The sequence below is a fragment of the Gobio gobio genome, assembly GCF_949357685.1.
Source record: "Gobio gobio genome assembly, chromosome: 14".
NCBI classification, from domain to species: Eukaryota; Metazoa; Chordata; class Actinopteri; order Cypriniformes; family Gobionidae; genus Gobio; species Gobio gobio.
Window position 1 is genome coordinate 14,532,414 of NC_137107.1, and position 21,846 is coordinate 14,554,259.

Consider the following 21,846-nt stretch of genomic DNA (forward strand, 5'->3'; position numbering starts at 1 on the left):
GAGTAGTAGTACCTGAGCCCCGACACGTTTTCAACAAGTGTAATATTTTTATCCACTTGTCCCAATTGTACTGGCTATATGTATTATATGTAATGAAATGGATTCTAATCTGTTATTGCACACCATGTTTCGTTATAACAATTGTTGAAAAATCTAATCTTGTAAATAAACCACCATGTATAATTCTGTCTTCTCAGTGGCATTTAATCTTTTCATTTAAATTATACAACAGCCAGAACTCACAAATACCACACTCATAATAACAAATATTCGTATACTCATAACGAATATTTTAATCAAAATGTAATATTGTCTCATACAACAGTATTGATATAACAGCAATAACACAGACCACTTTCAAGAGTACCTGGATCCTTTCATTACATTACACATGCGAGTTTGTAACTTGCTGCCCCAGTATTTCTGGAAGTATGCCATTTCTAAAAAAACACTCAATTTTAGGGATAACATCATCCCAAAGTTCTAGATCGGGCAAAATCCTTTCAACAAAAATGTCATTGTGGTTCCACACAACAAAATCACAGTACTCAGCGTCTACAATGTGAAGCTGTCCCTGAACTTGGTAGTAGTAGTCATGAGTCCGGTCCAGCATGACATTATCCCCATCATTGATGAGGCAGAAGCCCTTTTGCCCAGCACACAAGCGCAGATTGGCTTCATCTTGGTGAGAGTGTGGACACTAAAATCACAGAGAGAAGGACACGTGAACAATAGATTAACAAATATATTTTCTGCCTTTTTGCTCAGTTTAGGACTTGAGACACGACTCAGACTTGAGATTTAGGGACTTTACTACAACAGAGACTGTAATATTACCTTAATCTCGCAGATGCCAGTTCCGTGACAGTCACAAGTGACAATCCCATCAGGGGAGGACCCCATGTATGGCCACTTGGGGTTCAGCCAGAGACCACTGTCCATACAGGAGAAGCCTGCATGCTCCCGACCCATCAGCTTCTCATACACTCCTCTGGCTTGTGCTTCATGTTTGCATCCATAACTGTACAAAGTACACATGCAAAACATGAAAGGAAATTATTACTTAGTATTGGATATGTAGAGCCAGTTCAGTGATTTAAATGCCATTACCCTAACCCCTATACTTAGTTCTACTCCTGCGTAACCCTAGTCTTATAACCCTATAACTAATGTTGACCCTTCAGGGCTGTCCTTACCATACTCAATCCACTGCGCAATTTTCTCTTATCAGTTGCGCACCAAAGCAATGTGTTAGATACAGTAAGATACATTTACTTAATAGACAGCCTTCTTTTTTATCCAAATGATACCCTCTGTTGTCAGTGTTTCTTTTTCTGGACATAAACACTGTTTACACGCAGCCTTACCTCTGCCTTACCCTAATTCAAACCCTAAATACCTTGTAGCGGCTGTGGTGAACCTATATGCTTCTGGGTAGCATATGGCCTTGATCAAGCTCTTGGATGGTTGCTGGGGGTTGGTCTTAATAGCTTGTTTCAACTTGGAAGCAGTTATGCGTCCAGCTCTTTGCCTAAACCAAATCCTGCTTGCACTCTGACTTCGAGTTGCCCTCTCTACAGCCTGGACCTGGGACATGATGAGCTCTTCTAGCTGGAATACCTGGCATAGCTCTCCAAGCTCAATGGGGGGTAGCTGCAGAGTCCCTGGTGTTCTGTATTCAAGAACAGTTTTAGGAAGCATACTAGATTTGGGGATGAATTCTTTGTAGTACGGCTCCCTAGCCATCAGTGCTGCACTCCTTGGACAGTTTTTGCTTAAAGTCTCAAAAAAACTAGCATATGTTTCTGACCCTCTCTTCACTCTTGGGCATGAAAGTGATTTCCCAACCTGGTTTTCAGTTGTCCTGCCATCAATGGAACGGTCAAGCTTTTTTTTTTTGGCTTTAGCTGAGGAGAAGTCGATCAGAGCTACTGGAGCAGCAGGAATCTGAAAATAAGTTAACACAAAGAAGTTCATAAAGTCCATATTTCTGTGGTATAACATATCTATATGCAGTATAAATCTGTAATTTATCCTATGGCTGTGAGCAAAACAGGTAAGGCTATCATCCCAGGATTGAGATGCCAAACTGTGCAGCTAATGTGGGTCTTTGCTGTCTTAGCTTCTCTTTGTCCAACAGGGACAAAAAAACATTCTCTGTCCCACATTTGGTTTGCAGTGAACGTGTCCCCTTACCTTTTTTACATGTGATGGCATCAGCCACTTGCACTGCTCTGTTGTGCAGGATGCTGAATCTCGCATCTTTACCCCAACTTCAATAGAAAAAAGAACTGCTCCTACATGAGAACATGATTCTGATAGTCTGTGAATAGAATACAATATTATTATTATTTTTTGATGATGTGCAATATAGCCTAGAGTGTTCAAATCAGAGGCTAAAATCAGGCTAGAAAAAATGCATGTTATTTCCAAATTATGACAAAATTTGATGTAAAAACCATACTAACATTATATATATACATTATAACATACTAACATTATAAGGGCACCCCAGGCCACATTATAAAAAAAATAAAAATCCAGCTCATGACCCCTTTAACGCTCTCTCCAGTATGCTAGCAGTGTGTGTGAGAGAGAATAATTAATAATTTCATAATTACTTACCCTGCCATGCAATTGCAATGAGCTGCAATGACTTCTCCATCCTCCTTCGCAATAATCCAGGTCTTCAGAGGTGTTTCACCTGATCTCTGAGAGTGGTTTACCTTGAAACATAAACGATTGTCAGTCTAACGTCGTCGTAAAGATGTGTTGCATGTTTGTTGACATTATAGCCGTTACTGCTAGCATCTTAACACATACAACAATATAAGAACAAACACACCCTGGCGAAGACCAAACGATGATCATCGTGGAGCCGTTTGCTACCGAGGTTGTGGACCCACCCGCTAACAAAAAAGTTGTACGCCTCCAGACTTTTATATGCCTTCATTTGCTGTCTGGTGTAGTATGAAGTCTGAAGGACGAGATAGTTGGTGATGTCAACAGCCTCCACTGTCGGCAAATCTTTAAGTTCGACCGAAAACTCACTCATCTTCATGAGGAACGGGTCACGTCCAACATATCTGTTCACTAATTCTTTGTATCTATTTCTTGAAACTGGTTCTAAATTCGTACAATACGGACTCTCCGCAACGGTTTCCTCCATAGACGTATTCGCCATATTTACTTCCTGCCCTCCATCTGAAATCGCCCCGCCTTCGCGCGTCATCATAATCACGTGACTGAAACCCAGCTATTAGTGTGTATGGACTCTTAGTCCAAAAACATGTTCAGTAGGTCAAATATGGACTTCTTGTACAGCTATAAAATGTAAAAAAAAAAAAAAAAATTTAAATAAAAACTTTTGTAGACGTTTTAGCTACTAATTGGAACCAGAAGGGAAGTCAATGAGTGACTTTTTGACCTTTGGGACAAAAATTTGTTCAGTAGGTCAAATATGGACTTTGTACAGCCATAATATTTAAAAAAAAACATTTAAAAAAATTAAACCTTTTTTAGACCTGTAAGTTACTTGTTGGAAACAGAAGGGAAGTCAATGAGTGACTTTTTGACCTTTGGGACAAAAATATGTTCAGTGGGTCAAAAATGGACTTCTGTACAGCCATAACATGTCAAACATTTTTTGTGGAAATTTTGGCTAGTAAAGGAAATAAGAAGGGATGTCAATGAATATGTATAGTAAATTAGTGTTTAAGGACTCCTAGGCCTAAAACATGTTCTTTAGGTCAAATATGGACTTCTGTACAGCCAAAACATGTATAAAAAAAATGTGGACCTTTTAACTACTAATTGGAATCAGAATGGAAGTCAATGAGTATGTATAGTGAATTAGTGTGTATGGACTCTTAGTCCAAAAACATGTTCAGTAGGTCAAATATGGACTTCTTGTACAGCCATAATATGAAAAAAATAATAATAATAATAATTAAAAAATTAAAACCTTTTGTAGACGTTTTAGCTACTAATTGGAACCAGAAGGGAAGTCAATGAGTGACTTTTTGACCTTTGGGACAAAAATGTGTTCAGTAGGTCAAATATGGACTTTGTACAGCCAAAATATGTATATAAAAAATAAAAAAAAATTACACCTTTTTTAGACCTGTAACTTACTTATTGGAAACAGAAGGTAAGTCAATGAGTGACTTTTTGACCTTTGGGACAAAAATATGTTCAGTAGGTCAAATATGGACTTCTTGTACAGCCATAAAATGTAAAAAAAAAAAAAAAAAAAAAAATTAAAACCTTTTGTAGACGTTTTAGCTACTAATTGGAACCAGAAGGGAAGTCAATGAGTGACTTTTTGACCTTTGGGACAAAAATTTGTTCAGTAGGTCAAATATGGACTTCTGTAAAGCCATAATATGTAACAAAAAAAAAAAAAAAATGAATAAAAATTTAAAACTTTTTGTAGACCTGTAAGCTACTAAGTGGAATCAGACGGGAAGGCAATGAGTGACCTTTTTTTACCTTTGGGCAAAAAAAAATGTCAGTAGGTCAAATATGGACTTCTGTACAGCCATAATTAAGTAACAAAATAAAAATAAAAAATAAACCTTTTGTAGACCTGTAAGCTACTTTTTGGAATCAGAAAAGAAGACAATGAGTGACCTTTTTTTGCCTTTGGGCCAAAAATATGTTCAGAAGGTCAAATATGGACATCTGTACAGCCATAATATGTAAAAAAAATAATAATAATAATGATAATAATAATTAAAACCTTTTGTAGACCTTTTAGCTACTAATTGGAATCAGAAGGAAAGTCAATGAGTGACTTTTTGACCTTTGGGACAAAAATTTGTTCAGTAGGTCAAATATGGACTTCTGTACAGCCATAATATGTAAAAAAAAAAAAAATTAAAAAAAAAAAATTAAAACCTTTTGTGCGACCTTTTAGCTACAAATTGGAATCAGAAGGGAAGTCAATGAGTGACTTTTTTGACCTTTGGGCCAAAAATATGTTCAGTAGGTCAAATATGGACTTCTGTAAAGCCATAATATGTAAAAAAATAAAATAAAAAAAAGTAAAACTTTTTGTAGACCTGTAAGCTACTAAGTGGAATCAGATGGGAAGGCAATGAGTGACCTTTTTTTTTACCTTTGGGCAAAACATTTTTTCAGTAGGTCGAAAATGGACTTCTGTACAGCCATAATATGTAAAAAAAAAAAAAAAAAAAAAAAAAAAAAAAAAAATTAAAAAGCTTTTGTAGACCTGTAAGCTACTTTTTGGAATCAGAAGGGAAGACAATGAGTGACCTTTTTTTACCTTTGGGCCAAAAATATGTTCAGAAGGTCAAATATGGACATCTGTACAGCCATAATATGTAAAAAAAATTCTAACATTTTGTAGACCTTTTAGCTACTAATTGGAACCAGAAGGGAAGTCAATGAGTGACTTTTTTTTACTTTTGGGCCAAAAATATGTTCAGTAGGTCAAATATGGACTTCTGTAAAGCCATAATATGTACAAAAAATAATAATAATAATAATAAAAATGTAAAACTTTTTGTAGACCTGTTAGCTACTAAGTGGAATCAGATGGGAAGGCAATGAGTGACCTTTTTTTACCTTTGGGCAAAACATTTTTTCAGTAGGTAAAATATGGGACTTCTCTACAGCCATAATTAAGTAAAAAAAAAAAAAAAAAAACTGTAAAACCTTTTGTAGACCTGTAAGCTACTTTTTGGAATCAGAAGGGAAGACAATGAGTGACCTTTTTTTTTTTACCTATGGGCCAAAAATATGTTAAGAAGGTCAAATATAGACTTCTGTACAGCCATAATATGTAAAAAAAAAAAAAAAAAAAAAAAAAAAAAAAAAAATTCAAACCTTTTGTGGGACCTTTTAGCTAAAAATTGGAATCAGAAGGAAAGTCAATGAGTGACTTTTTGACCTTTGGGACAAAAACTTGTTCAGTAGGTCAAATATGGACTTCTTGTACAGCCATAATATGTAAAAAAAAAAAAAAAAAAAAAAAAAAAAAATTTAACCTTTTTTAGACCTGTAAGCAACCTTTTGGAATCAGAAGGGAAGACAATGAGTGACCTTTTTTTACCTTTGGGCCAAAAATATGTTCAGTAGATAAAATGTAGACTTCTGTACAGCCATAACATGTAAAAAAAAATAAAAAAATAAAACCTTCTGTGGACCTTTTAGCTACTAATTGGAACCAGAAGGGATGTCAATGTGTGATTTTTTTTTCTTTGGGCCAAAAAAATGTTCAGTAGGTCAAATATGGATTTCTGTACAGCCATAACATGTAAAAAAAAAATATTTAAAAAAATAAAAATGAAAAACCTTTTGTGGACCTTCAAGCTACTAATTGGAATCAGCTGGGAAGTCAACATGTGACTTTTTTTTAACCTTGGGACCAAAAATATGTTCAGTAGGTCAAATATGGACATCTGTACAGCCATTAAAAGTAAAAAAAAAAAAAAAAAAAAGTCAAATCTTTTTGTGGACTTTTTGCCTAGCAATTGGATTCAGAAGTGTAATTAACGAATATGTATGTATAGTAAGTTAGTGTTCAAGGACTCTTGGGGCAAAATATGTTCAGTAAGTTAAATATTGATGTCTGTGCAGCCAAAACTTGATAAAAAAATAAAAATAAAAAAAACCTTTAAAAAACCTTTTGTGGGACTTTTGGCTGGTAATTGGATTCAGAAGGGAAGTCAATAAGTATGTATAGTAAATTAGTGTTTATGGTCTCTTAGTCCTAAAACATATTCAGTAGGTCAAATATGGACTTCTTGTACAGCCATAACATGTAAAAAAACGAATAATAATTTTTTTAACCTTTTGTGGACCTTTTAGTTACTAATTGGAATCTGAAGAGAAGTCAATTAATGACTTTTTTGACCTTTGGGCCAAAAATATGTTCAGTAGGTCAAATATGAAGTTCTGTACAGCCATAACATGGAAAAAAATAAAAGAAAATAAAACCTTTAAAAGAAAATGGGGGAAATTTTGGCTTGCTATTGGAATCAGAAGGAAAGTTAACGAGTGAATTTTTTACCTCAGGGACAAAAACTTGTTCAATAGGTCAAATATGGACTTCTTGTACAGCCGTAATATGTAAAAAAAAGAAAAAAATTAAACCTTTTGTAGACCTTTTAGCTACTAATTGGAACCAGAAGGAAAGTCAATGAGTGACTTTTTGACCTTTGGGACAAAAATTTGTTCAGTAGGTCAAATATGGACTTCTGTACAGTCATAATATGTAAAAAAAAAAAAAAAAAAAAAAAAAAAAAAATTCTAACATTTTGTAGACCTTTTAGCTACTAATTGGAACCAGAAGGAAAGTCAATGAATTACTTTTTGACCTTTGGGACAAAAACTTGTTCAGTAGGTCAAATATGGACTTCTGTAAAGCCATAATATGTCAAACATTTTTGTGGAAATTTTGGCTAGTAAAGGAAATAAGAAGGGAAGTCAATGAGTATGTATAGTAAATTAGTGTTTAATGACTCTTAGGCCTAAAACATGTTCTTTAGGTCAAATATGGACTTCTGTACAGCCAAAACATGTATTAAAAAAAATGTGGACTGTAATGGCAAAAATTAATTCGTCGACATCACTAATAAGAGACAAACCAAGATCCAATTGTCTTTATAAAGATTTATTTTCCTTGCAAGGAAGAGCCACGGTCAAACGCAGCCGCTCGAGGCTACCTTGAGTGTGAACTGCTAAAACAAAAGAAAGCACAAACTTTTATACCCTCAATGTTTTAACAACCCCCTCAGTAATTTTCCATACATCTGGCGAAACCCACTGAAGGTTTCGCCTTGAGCAAGAGGTGAGACAATACACAAATGGTCCCCCTCCTGTCTTGGATCTCATTTGAATTAAAAGCAAGAAACACAATGGTCCTCCATCTTCATCTAACAAAGCATGTTAGCCAGGAACTCAGATTCCAAGAGCAATAAAAGATAAAAGGGACAATGTATGGCTTCCACAGGTGGGCCTCTTTGATCTGACTCATTTAAAACACAATAGAGAAAACAGGTCTGGAAGATTAAATCTTCTGTGATTAAAATTTTCCCCAACAATTTCCCCCTTTTATCATTCTTTGATAACTTGCAAAAAAGAAAAATTTAAAATGTGTATATAATAAAAATAGAAGTAGTAATAAGTCACTCATCACATTCATTAAAGCTGGATAACAGCAACCTGTCGAGTCTTTCTGTGGCATGAAATGGTTACTGTCACCACGAACCCAAATTACCGCATGCGAAGTGTCACTTGGTTTTCTAAACGTACAGGTTAAACCTGTTGTGATACTGCCTATCACCGCTGTGCAGTTCCCTGTGGTCGAATTCTTGATGTCAATTCTGACTCTGCAGTCAGAACACCCTGCTTTCACGTTCAGCTTCAGTCTCGTGAGCACACGCACACATCTCCTTGAACATGCATCACTCTCAATTTTGTAATCAACATGTCTGTGTGGTTGTACCGCTGCGTTCTCTTTCGAGCAGACGTTGGATGTTTTGTTGGAATCTTCCCTTGCTCGATGTCCGCTGCAGCTCTAAGCACCACCTACTGGATTCTGTAGGCTTGAAATAGGGTTTAACTTGAAAACTGGTTGGCTCAGCACCACGTTGTGCCAGTGTCTCTGCTCCTGAGATGATAACGGCAAATGATGTTTATATATCTGCTCGCACAGACGTTTTCCTCCTGCTTCTCTCTCCTCTTGGCTCCTCCTCCCCGATCACTGTTGGGACCTTTCTGCAATGGCTCGCATGCACCCACGTCGCTCTCTCCGCTTCTTTGACGGCAGTGTCGTCAGAAGCCTGACAAAAGGCCCTAGCCACCTTTCCGCCTTCCAGCTCTTCGTACTCAGGTCCTGTTTTACCACGTGATCTCCTGGCTTGATGTTGTGCAAGGGAGTCTCAGCCGGTTTCCCCTGTAGCAGTTTTCGCCTGCACACATACACCAGACAACAGAGAAGACATTTCTTTGCAATAATTCACAATTCTATTGATGCAAGCTATTGTTTACCCCCTTCCATTCCCATGAATGGTGGTCTTCCAAAAAAAATGTCTCAAACGGGCTCAGATTTACTCAAGGCCTTTTCTCGTTTTCATGTATTTCAATATGCATCAAAATGCGAAATTTTCAGCAAATATTGTAACCCCCTTATAAACTTCATTCATTTGAGTACCATTACCATTACCATTCCCCCTTCGGCTGCAGGCTCGCCCATGCAGCCATTTATCATAATCATTGAAAATATTGTTGGGGTAAACAAGGCTTGCCATCACTTCTTGTCTAGACGCCATTTTGCACATTCACACATCATTCATAAGTTTCCAGCCACGTCTCCACAGGTGCTTCTCCGCTGCTGTGGCAAATGCCTGCATACTCTGTAAGGAAATCAAAGCATTTGTGTTAGTTTCAGATAATAAAATACATTCTGGTTCCTTTGACTGCTGTGCTGCCGTGGCCTTCGCAGCCGCATCTGCTCTCATGGTTTTCTGTTGAAATAAACTCTTTGTTGTTAGTTACGCTGCGCATTTAAGTCTTAACTTGAAAGTTTCCCATAAACATACTGAAAATATCCAATAAAATGGAAGACAAATCCGTATTTCATCTCTGTAAGCCGGGCTAAGTCAGTAATCACTGTCACTGCTCTCCCATCATGTTAGGGGTGTGTGATACCTCCAAAATTCAAACATGCCAACTTTCTGCTATCAACCGTTTGACGACACACACATCCCTAGGCCAGACCCACAGTCACTCCTCAGAGACTAAACACTTTAGAAAACATATATGAAAAACAAACAATCAGTGGTTCTTTTGATTAATCAAAATCATAACAGACCTTTTTGGCATTCACTCAAACTCAAACTAAACAATACAAATAAGTAAGATAGATAATAATCCATCTTAGCGCCTTAAATCTCTACATAAAACATCCTTCAGTTTACATTTTGTGCTTTGCCCACAGTTTCTCACTGTGCATCACATTCTTATCAACCTTCCTTCAGTCAGTCATTTCAACACAATTCTTCACAAACTACCCTACTTACTATTTCCAACAGAACCATTTTCACTCGTCATAGCCCACCTCATATTTAACCATTAACAAATATAAATCTAAATTTGTTAATGTTAAATATACTTCATCAAAATGACAAAATTATCAATTTGTATTACGTTCAATCAGCTCGTTCACTCATCTTTATCTCGTGACATCATACTTAATCATACTCAATACCCAATTCTTTATCAAAATCTTTTCAGCTCCTGTTATCAATAAACAAAATTAATTAATTAATCAATTAGGATTTCTTTTAAAGTACCCTTTTCTCCATGCCCTGTCCATTAAAACTCCTCTTACATCATGTCATTTGGCAGTGATTCTTATCATCAAACTTGCCACATCAATTTCTTTAACGCTGGTTAAAACCAATCTGTATTTTAAAAAGCATTCATATTTTAATATCCATTTTAGCCTAATTTGACTTTGATTGTTCACAATCCCTGTCAGAAATCCTAATTTTTATTTTTATTTTCTATTTATTTTTTTTGTTTCCTGTATGAATCAAAATATGTCTAGAAGTTATCTAGATATTCTTTTAGAAGTTATCTTTTTGGTTCGCCCTCCGGCCTTTCATAAATATGAGGGAGTCTCTAGATCATTTGGATAGTGACTTCGGTTAAATTGTCACTTTGTCTCTTAATAATTATATAATAATATATGATATAATAATTACTAGTGACAGACAGAGCTGGATGTCCAATCCACTTAAAGCTCGTCCCATGTTCTGATCATCTTTTCATCAGATTCACTCAGAATAATCAACTTCCTCTAAAGTTTTTTTTTGTTTTGTTTAACTTAACTCATCTGTAATGATAAAGACACTAATTCCAGAGGTTACTGACACACTACACTCAATCATGACACATAAATATGAACTGCTCATTCTCAAGATGTGCTTTTACATGGTCTCTTAACCAGTTTCAAATATGTTCGTTCATTAGTTGTTTATTTTTAGAAAAGTCAGCTGGGTTGTTTTGTTCTGATATCATTGTTTTTGTGTAGTCTCAGCTTTAACTGAGCAATAACAGATATAGTACAATCCCTGTTTCCAGCCTCTCTCTCTCTCTCTCTCTCTCTCTCTCTCTCACCCAGATAATCTTTTCAACAGTCTTCTAAGACTTTAACTATAATGTTAAATTCATTAACCCTTAAATCATTAATCCTTCACAAAGTTTAGAAATTTCATAGTGTAACTTATTGTTTCAAGTTATCTTTAGTTTAGATTTCTTTGTTATTCAGACCTTCTCTTTAAACTTCAAAAGCCATCCTCATCTTAAAGCCATCACCATGTCTCCAAATTATCCTCTGCCATCCTAATGACCTGCAGGATTAAGACTATGATAGAGACATATTAGTTCAATATCATACAGTTTTACTAATCCAAATAAATTTTGTTCTGCTCCACAAAGTTATCAATCACAATCACAGCATGGTCTCAGCTGGCTCTTGAATGCCGATCTCATTCATAGCTCTTTTCCTTCAGGGTGTTTCCTGGCTCTCAATTTATGCGGTATTTGTTGAGCGGTATAGAGGGGCCAATATTAGGGTAGGGGCTGCTGTGTCCATTCTTGACCTTGGCCCTTACGAAACACAGCTTCCCCCCCCAACAGAGATGCTGCTGGCCTCACAGACATCTGCCTCACCTCTCATACACACCTCACATAAAACCCCCTCCTCCTTTTTTTTTTTTTTTTTTTTTTTTTTTTTTGGTAGGGGGTCCAAGGCGACTTATCGTGATTCCCCTGGCTTGGGTTGCTATCCTGTCAGGCCGTAGGAAGTCTTACCCGTCATCGGGAACAACCACATCGTGCTCAACCTGGTCATCGCTTTGAGATCTTTGACCCTAAACAGGATCCGATATTTTCTAGAGCCTTTCGGAAAGTGCATTCAAGAGTCATCAGAGCCATCTGGTCTGCTTTCAAATTAGCAAAAACATGGAGACAGGTTAATTATAACACAACTTAATCACTAAAATCCATCATACTTCTTCAAAGACGCAACCTAACAGTGTGTGGATTACACTCAGTGAATTTAGCCAAAACAACTCTCCATTCCATTTAATGTTCTGCTACATCTGTGACTAAGGCCATCAGTTCTGTACATGGTGAAGGCTAAGAGTAGACAGAAGTTACTGGTCATATCATACATTAATCAAAATTTCAGTTCAATTTCCGTCTTATTGCCCTCTTGATGGCACCTTTTTTATATCTTAACAAATAACTGTCTATTGTGTTCACATAATGCCCTGTGCTTTTACTCATCAATATCTTCTATCATCTGTGGCACAGGCTCATATATCAGCTTTGAGCTGGTCTGGGATCAGAGAGAGACTCTGAGGCCTTCAGGGCTGGTACACTGCATTTTCATAAACCTTTCACTCCTCACACTAGCTCAGTGTAAGATCTGGCTTTGTTTTCAAATAAATATAAGACATTTTCCTTTTAACTCTATCCTTAGACAGAAATCACATTTTCAAGTGATCATAACTTTATATTTGTCTTTTGCCCCCAAAATAAATTCAGAAGCTATAATTTTCACTCAGATTGAGTCTCTGTTACTCAAATTAGGCCACGTGGTGGCCGGATTGAGATTACAAATTGTTTATTTCAGCTCAGCACAGGCTTATCTTTTGAAACCAAAACATCAATTTCTAGGGTTTTCAACATTTTAACACCTATAGTTATTTCAACAACCCAATATTCAGTCAAATCATCATTATCAGAGTTTTGCAAAGGTGAGAAGAGCAAGAACATATTTATTATATCTTTTTCATTTAACTCGGTTAATCAGGATTTATATATTTTATATATCTTTTACAACATGTTTTATCATCTTTAACTTTAATTTTAACCTCATATTAAAATTATCTCAAATCCTTCCTTCAAAAATAATCACTAAAGAATTTATCAAGCTTATTATTTTCTCATTTTCTTAGTGTAAATCTGTTTTATTCTTTTTTTTTTTTTTTTTTACTGATTTCATTTACAGAATTTAGTCTGGTGGCCTGATTTGCCACACTTTTTACACCTTATGGGTGTTCAGACACAGTTATGTGCAAAATCAATTGCCCAGCTGAGCACAATTAAAACACTCTCATCTTTAGCTTATGGAGCAACGTTCAGCAACCTGTGTGCTCCAAAAGTGGCAGTCTGTCAGAGAACAGAGCTCGCTCGAGGTCCAATAAAACAGACAATGGCTTGCAATTTATGGTGCTTTATCAAAGTTTATCTGCTTTTTCACCAACATTATTTTTAGTTACTCAAATTGTATATCTCCCTTCGGGTATGGCACCTCCCCCATTTTATAAATTAATGAATATGTACAAACATCTACAAATTTGAATTTTCTTGTTCTCTCTTTGTTTGTAGCTAGTCAACTTCCAATTACAATAAAAACATTTCTGCCCATTATCTTCATCAGTCCAGCAAATTTCTTTGAAGTCAGGGTTTCAGACCGGAGCTGCTTACAGCATTTGCTCTTGTTCATCTTACAATCTTTATACCGACTAATCAAATTACTGATCATATCACTCAAATTGTTAGCTAAAATTTAGTCAAAGTTCATACTCACCAGCGATCTTTAAACAGCTGTGGCATTTTAATTTCTCCGTTTCATTTCTCCACAGTCAATGCCTCTCACACCCAGCATTTCAGTGTCTGCTCACAGTTCTCACACGCGTTCTCACAACAGCCCATCGATTTATCCTTTTCCTTCAACTGACTCTTTCACAGTCCCAGTCCGGTCACTCAGCGGTGACACTCAAATCATGACATTTAATGAACTTCGTATACGTTGCATGCATTTCTGGCCATATAATTTTCTCATTTGATAAAATACCGGTGTCTCATATTTAGCTAGCTTGCTTTGGATTTCCCCATATTGGCAGTCTGATTCTGTGGCTTTTTCGCGCGCGCGCTATTAATCTGTTGGACGTCTCCGTACAGATCTGATCTCTTCACCCAAGATCAGCCGGGCGGACACTCGCAATAGTGCCCTTTTCGGGACTGCACACAACTCAGTCCCCGGACCGCACACAACTCAGTCCCCGGACCGCACACAACTCAGTCCTCCAATTCGCCCACGTGATTTCAGTTTCTATCCCATAAACATATCAACCACGTTGCATTCGTCACAGAGTCAGACTCCCCCTATGGTTTATCCCTATCAATTCAATTTTCAATTTAACCAAATTCTAAAAAATAAAATAAAATTCCCCCTGAATTTTTTTTTTTTTTAAAGTTTGTCTCTTACCAGAAGCGCCCCGTTGCCATCGGATTCGTTTTCTCTGATTCCAGTGGCTGGACCCTCCGGACACCCCAGAGCAGTCAGGCCCTTCTCCCTCAATCCTACGGGGTAAGGCTGTGACTCTAAGTCCAGGATGATCATTCACCGACCTGCTCTCGGGGTCCAGAAGGCACATCCAAGGAATCCCAACCTTCTGACACCAACTGTAATGGCAAAAATGAATTCGTCGACATCACTAATAAGAGACAAACCAAGATCCAATTGTCTTTATAAAGATTTATTTTCCTTGCAAGGAAGAGCCACGGTCAAACGCAGCCGCTCGAGGCTACCTTGAGTGTGAACTGCTAAAACAAAAGAAAGCACAAACTTTTATACCCTCAATGTTTTAACAACCCCCTCAGTAATTTTCCATACATCTGGCGAAACCCACTGAAGGTTTCGCCTTGAGCAAGAGGTGAGACAATACACAAATGGTCCCCCTCCTGTCTTGGATCTCATTTGAATTAAAAGCAAGAAACACAATGGTCCTCCATCTTCATCTAACAAAGCATGTTAGCCAGGAACTCAGATTCCAAGAGCAATAAAAGATAAAAGGGACAATGTATGGCTTCCACAGGTGGGCCTCTTTGATCTGACTCATTTAAAACACAATAGAGAAAACAGGTCTGGAAGATTAAATCTTCTGTGATTAAATTTTTCCCCAACAGGACCTTTTAACTACTAATTGGAATCAGAATGGAAGTCAATGAGTATGTATAGTAAATTAGTGTTTATGGACTCTTAGTCCAAAAACATGTTCAGTAGGTCAAATATGGACTTCTTGTACAGCCATAAAATGTAAAAAAAAAAAAAAAATTTTTTAAATTAAAACCTTTTGTAGACGTTTTAGCTACTAATTGGAACCAGAAGGGAAGTCAATGAGTGACTTTTTGACCTTTGGGACAAAAATTTGTTCAGTAGGTCAAAAATGGACTTCGTACAGCCATAATATTTAAAAAAATATTTAAAAAAAATTAAACCTTTTTTAGACCTGTAAGTTACTTGTTGGAAACAGAAGGGAAGTCAATGAGTGACTTTTTGACCTTTGGGACAAAAATATGTTCAGTAGGTCAAAAATGGACTTCTGTACAGCCATAACATGTCAAACATTTTTTGTGGAAATTTTGGCTAGTAAAGGAAATAAGAAGGGAAGTCAATGAGTATGTATAGTAAATTAGTGTTTAAGGACTCTTAGGCCTAAAACATGTTCTTTAGGTCAAATATGGACTTCTGTACAGCCAAAACATGTATTAAAAAAATGTGGACCTTTTAACTACTAATTGGAATCAGAATGGAAGTCAATGAGTATGTATAGTGAATTAGTGTGTATGGACTCTTAGTCCAAAAACATGTTCAGTAGGTCAAATATGGACTTCTTGTACAGCCATAATATGTAAAAAAAAATAATAATAATAATAATTAAAACCTTTTGTAGACGTTTAAGCTACTAATTGGAACCAGAAGGGAAGTCAATGAGTGACTTTTTGACCTTTGGGACAAAAATGTGTTCAGTAGGTCAAATATGGACTTTGTACAGCCATAATATGTAAAAAAAGAAGAAAAAAAATTAAACCTTTTTTAGACATTTAGGCTACTTATTGGAAACAGAAGGGAAGTCAATAAGTGACTTTTTTGACCTTTGGGCCAAAAATATGTTCAGTAGGTCAAATATGGACTTCTGTAAAGCCATAATATGTAAAAAAAAAAAAAAAAAAAAAAAGAATAAAAATGTAACACTTTTTGTAGACCTGTAAGCTACTTTTTGGAATCAGAAGGGAAGACAACGAGTGACCTTTTTTTACCTTTGGGACAAAAATATGTTCAGAAGGTCAAATATGGACATCTGTACAGCCATAATATGTAAAAAATAATAATAATAATGATAATAATAATTAAAACCTTTTGTAGACCTTTGAGCTACTAATTGGAATCAGAAGGAAAGTCAATGAGTGACTTTTTGACCTTTGGGACAAAAATTTGTTCAGTAGGTCAAATATGGACTTCTGTACAGCCATAATATGTAAAAAAAAAAAAAAAAAAAAAAAAAAAACAATTTAAAACCTTTTGTGCGACCTTTTAGCTACAAATTGGAATCAGAAGGGAAGTCAATGAGTGACTTTTTTGACCTTTGGGCCAAAAATATGTTCAGTAGGTCAAATATGGACTTCTGTAAAGCCATAATATGTATTAAAAAAAAAAAAAAAAAAAAAAAAAAAAAATTAAAACCTTTTGTGCGACCTTTTAGCTACAAATTGGAATCAGAAGGGAAGTCAATGAGTGACTTTTTTGACCTTTGGGCCAAAAATATGTTCAGTAGGTCAAATATGGACTTCTGTAAAGCCATAATATGTAAAAAAAAAAAAAAAAAAGTACAACTTTTTGTAGACCTGTAAGCTACTAAGTGGAATCAGATGGGAAGGCAATGAGTGACCTTTTTTTTTACCTTTGGGCAAAACATTTTTTCAGTAGGTCGAAAATGGACTTCTGTACAGCCATAATATGTAAAAAAATCGTCTCAGGTTACGAATGTAACCATGGTTCCCTGAGAACAGGGAACGAGACGCTGCGTCAGCTTCGACGCTACGGGGAACGCCTCCAGCGTGACTGGTGCCTGAAATCACATTGAATCACGTCAATCCTATTGACCGGCGACAGCCTATGATGTCATCAAGGTGCGACCAGGAAGTATATAAGGAAGCCTTGCCAACATGACAGTATCTACTCGTCTGAAGGGACTGTTTTTCGGCAGGCAGGCCCTGCGGCATGGCAAAGTGACGCAGCGTCTCATTCCCTGTTCTCAGGGAACCATGGTTACATTCGTAACCTGAGACGTTCCCTTTCGAAAGGGAACTCGCGCTGCGTCAGCTTCGACGCTACGGGGAACGATATACCCACGCCGCCATGCCGACGGGAGTGCATGCCCTCTGGCAGTGACAACTGTCAAGACAAGCAAATCTTGCTGAAATGCCTGAACCACTCCCCTTCTGGTCACGTTAGGCTGTCAGTGACAGCGCTCCCTACGGTCATAGCCCAAGCTATCACCTGAGAAGGAAACCTTCACACACATGAGTTCCCTCCCGGGCCTTGCTCGAAGGCCTGGAACCAACCCATTCGACTTAGAAGGGGTTCCTTTAAGGAAGCGTGGCAAGGGAACTACGAGGGAACCCTATGCCAGTCACTATTCGGGAGATTATCACCGAATGCCACCAGGGAGACCTGACCTGGTGACCCAGTCTGCTATGGGACACGTAATATGGTCAACCCTGTCTGTACAGAACAGAGCCTCTGGTACTCGCCTCCGAAGAGACATCCCGCTAGGGTGCAGCAAGAAAGGCAGTGTCACCGACTAGCCGGACCTCAGAGACGGGTTATCCCGGAGAGCAGCGCTCAGCGAAGTGCTATAAGACCCTTGCTAGCGAGGGGAGTCAAGCCGCTCAATCCTCGGATCTACCAAGCACTTACTTTAAAACGTGCTTAGGAGGCCAAAGGGCCTTACAGGCTGATACACCAGGGAGGCCCCGAGGGGCCTACAACCATAAATCAGCGCCAGGCAGCCGTAAGCTCATAGCAGACCCTCACTTGAGAGGAGCTCATAAGCGTGCCCGGTAGGAAACCATGCCGTAGGCAGACTATGAAGGTCCCGCTCCTGCATGGACCGCATAGCCGCAGTGACGTCTCGTCATGCTAGGGTAAGAACATCGCCTTCAGGAATCGCGAACGGCCAGAGACCGGCGCCTGATAGCGGGTGACCACTAGCTGTCAGCGTAAAGCCAGTTATGTGTTCCCGCCTGGGGAACTCGTTCCCTAGGGAGGCCGGGAGGGGCCTCCACCTGGTAACATGTGTCGACTGCTCGCGCATCTAACAGGAGCGCTCGCCCTCAGGTAGGCCAAAAACGGGCCAAAGACCTGATCGCAGTCTCGCTAGCCCTCGAGGTAGCTGGGAAGACCAGGGACTCGCTTCACCAGGGAGGCCATGCGGGCCTACCAACTGCAAAGAAATCGGGCATTCCTCTGTCACAGCTTAGCTGGACGTGCTACTCATAGCACTTCATGCTCATCCACAGCGGCTGGGTACCGGGAGCTGGCTTCAGGGAGGTACCATGCCTACCATCTGATAGCAGAACGTGCTTTCCATTCATAGCACTTTACATCCACCACAGCGGCCGGGGAGCCGGCCTCTGCTCAGTGACTGGAACTGACCAGGAACCACGAGCCAGAGCGTGCCCTCAGAGGAGGCCACGTGGGCTTACTACTCCAAAGCGAATCCCCTCAGGGAAGCCCGTGCAGCTTGCCTGATAGCAGCCCATGCTACAATCCGTTACCGAAACTGGGGACCGGGGAACGATTCCAGGGAGGCGCAATGGCTCCACCTGGTAGCAGAACATGCCGTCCATAGCGCTTTGCTAACCGTCTCACTTCCGCGCCTGAGAAACGGGGGCTCGTTTCAGGGAGGCAACAATGCCTACCAACTGATAGCAGAGCACGCCGCGCATAGCTCTTCATTCCGCTAGTCGTCTCAACGCCAGAGAATCGGGAGCTCGCTTTCAGGGAGGCAACCGTGCCTACCAACTGATAGCAGAACGTGCTACTGGTAGCACTTCACGCTCATTACCACAGCGACTGGGAACCGGGAGCTTGCCTTCAGGTAGGCCACAATGCCTAACAACCTGATAGCAGAACGTGCTACTCGTAGCACTTCACACTCATTGCCACAGCGACCGGAAACCGGGAGCTTGCCCTCAGGGAGGCAACCGTGCCTACAAACTGATAGCAGGACATGCTACTCGTAGCATTCCACGCCCATGGTGCGCTCAATGCTCATTACCACAGCGACCGGTAACCGTGAGCTCGTCATCAGGGAGGCTACCGTGCCTACCACCTGATAGCAGAAAGTGCTACTCATAGCACTTCCTGCTCACCGCCACAGTGGCTGGGAACCGGGAGTTTGCCTCCAGGGAGGTCACTCAGGGAGGCCGGATGAGGCCTACTACCTACTAGCACTCGTGCTAGCCATCCAGTGACTGGGGCCCAGGAACGCCATCCGCAGAGGAGGTCAAGTGGGCCTGCTTACCCCACAGCAGGCCCATAGGGAGGCCCAGTAGCGCCTACCACCTATTTAGCAGCTCGTACCAGCCGTCAAGGGACTTAATGCCTATGGTGCCCCCTCGGGGGAGACCAGGCGGTGCCTGCTGACCACAGCAGGCTCTCAGGGAGGCCGAACAGGGCCTAGCTCCTGAGCGAAGGTAACCCAGACCGGGAGCCTACCCCTCAGGGAGGCCTGGCAGGACCTACCCCCCCCAAATAGGGGGTCTGCAGATTCCAAGGATCCTGCCGTGACTTTCTAAGAAGGCTGGCTGCTGCTACCTGGGCTGACAGCAGCTGCTGCCTGGAAATCCACTCGTGGGCCACGGTGTCGGGACTTTCCTGCAAGGAGGCCGGTTAACGCCTACTACCTGTCTTGAAGTCCTACTGCCCAGACCGTCCAAGCTGGCCACTCACAGCCAGCTGGCTCCTATGCCCGCACCTGGGGCTGGCTCCATCCCAGAGGCAGCTAGAGACAACCTGCTTCGCCGTGTCCTAGGGCCCCCAGGACGGTGCAGTCTCTCGGGCAGTGCCTACAAACATGGACCTAATCACATTGCCAACAGCAGTGTACTCAGCGGAAGTGCTTAAACAAAGACCCTCTAAAGCGAGGGGAGTACAACTTACGTCACCTGCATCGGGGCGGCTGTCATACTTTCCATGCAGCGGCCAACCGTAAACGCGAGGGCGTCAGCCATCGGCAATGCTCGGGCCTCAGGGGAGCATCCAACCAGAACCGCATTAACAGAAGGTTTACCCGATGTTCAGCTCGACCCGGGCCCTAAAAGGAGGTGAAGCAGAGACATAAAGCAAGGGAACAATATCACAGAAATGTGAAATCCACCGGCCGTACTATCCTCCAGGAAGAGGCCGGGGGTCGCCAGCAGATGGCGGCCACCAAGCTCCGAAAGGCGGAAACAGCGGATAAAGTCTAATCGCCACTGGCGAAAAGACGCATAGTTCCACCCCACGACCACTGGCGAAGTCGCTGTCTCCTGCACCACCTCGTCTGCATTACTTGTGACCCCAGAACGCAGAGAAAGGGGGGCGGGCCTTGGCCGGACGACTCTGAAACAGAGGAGGCTGAAACAAGGATGCATAAACAACGCCATGTTCTTATATAAAAAGACAGGCCAGGGGCGAACAACTTCATTAAAAGGGAATGCCCCCATCCTTGACAAAGCCTAGGCCAAGTGGTGCCACATAAGTCCGCACTAGATCCACTCAGGGCCCGGGAAAGAAATATTATCACCTCTAATATACACAATGAGGCCCCAAAAACCCTTTTCCCAAAGCCCCGCAGAGCTGGGCGCAGATCTCACTACAGCTCGTGCGTTAGTGCATACCCGGTCTTCAGCTACTTCCCACTTTTACGCTAGGAAACACACAGCTCGCCTCTTACACTACAAGCCCTCGGGCAAGAGCGCGATTCAGTTACCCACATAGTGTGGGAAAACATAGCACGGAGAGGCAGCAGACTCTACTAGCAGAAAGTGAGGTATTCACACACAACCACATAATGTTGCAAAGAAGATCGTTCTTAGCTTACTCACGGGGAGCTGCAGGCCCTGCGAAGATCCAGCGGCGATCCAAATTTCCCCAGAAAACCTCTCAGGCGAGCGAAGGTATAGGAGTTCTGAAAAACATAGTTTTGAAAATGTTTCGCCCTCAGAGATGGGGACTCACCAATCGCTCCCAGCGGTGCTTCCAGCCAGCCATAAGGCTAGTATCTGTCCGCCATCCTGAGGGGGGCGCTTTCACCAAACAAACCAGGCGAGCCGGCAGAATCCTACATTTTCTGCTCATCATAGGCCACCGGCCTGATGTAAAAGCGCCCGGGGGAAAAACCAGAGGAAGGGAAAAAAGGCAGCGTTCATCTCCGCACTCCTCGGGGGGTGGAGTCTGCTGCCTGCGCTGGTTCCGGTTACCAGCCCCGGCTTCCTTCCTCTTCCTGTCGCGGGTGTCCCGCCTCCCCTGCGCCCCAGTCCTCCGCGGCGGGGTGCTCGAGAGGCGACGCTGGCTCGCTATTCCCGTGTCCAGCCCTCAGACTGGGACGGGCCGGGGACACCCGACTGCCTGGGCGCGGTCCCGGACCTCAGCGGAATGCATGTCCTGAATGCCGCCAAGCGCGCCTTCGCCTCTCCGAACTTTCCCACCACCGCCTCTACGGAGGTGCCGAAAAGTTCAGATGGCGAAACCGGGGCATCAGGGAGAAAGGATTTTTTCCTTCTCCCCCATGTCCAAACGGTTTAACCACAGATGTCTCTCCGTGGCCACCCTCGCCGCTATCTGTACGGTGGCCCGGAGAGCGAAAACCGCGGTCCGGCGCGACTCGACTACCGCCTCAGGGGGTCCCTCCCCCCTGATCGAGGTCCCTCAGCAGGTCCGCCTGATAAGCCTGCAACACAGCTGTGGTG

The 21,846-nt window shown here is 41.0% G+C and overlaps 1 protein-coding gene across 1 annotated transcript; it reads right to left on the reverse strand.

Annotated features, from left to right (window-relative positions):
* Positions 1–373: 373 nt before the first annotated feature.
* LOC307136932 (uncharacterized protein) lies at positions 374–3,250 on the reverse strand. Its single transcript, XM_079834324.1, has 6 exons — positions 2,846–3,250; positions 2,626–2,726; positions 2,197–2,323; positions 1,849–1,947; positions 838–1,021; positions 374–700 (listed from the first exon to the last, which is right to left on the reverse strand). Exons 1-5 carry the CDS (start codon positions 3,233–3,235, stop codon positions 1,004–1,006), a joined length of 735 nt encoding a protein of 244 aa, XP_079690450.1. The 5' UTR covers positions 3,236–3,250; the 3' UTR covers positions 374–700; positions 838–1,003.
* Between the last annotated feature and the right edge of the window lie 18,596 nt (positions 3,251–21,846).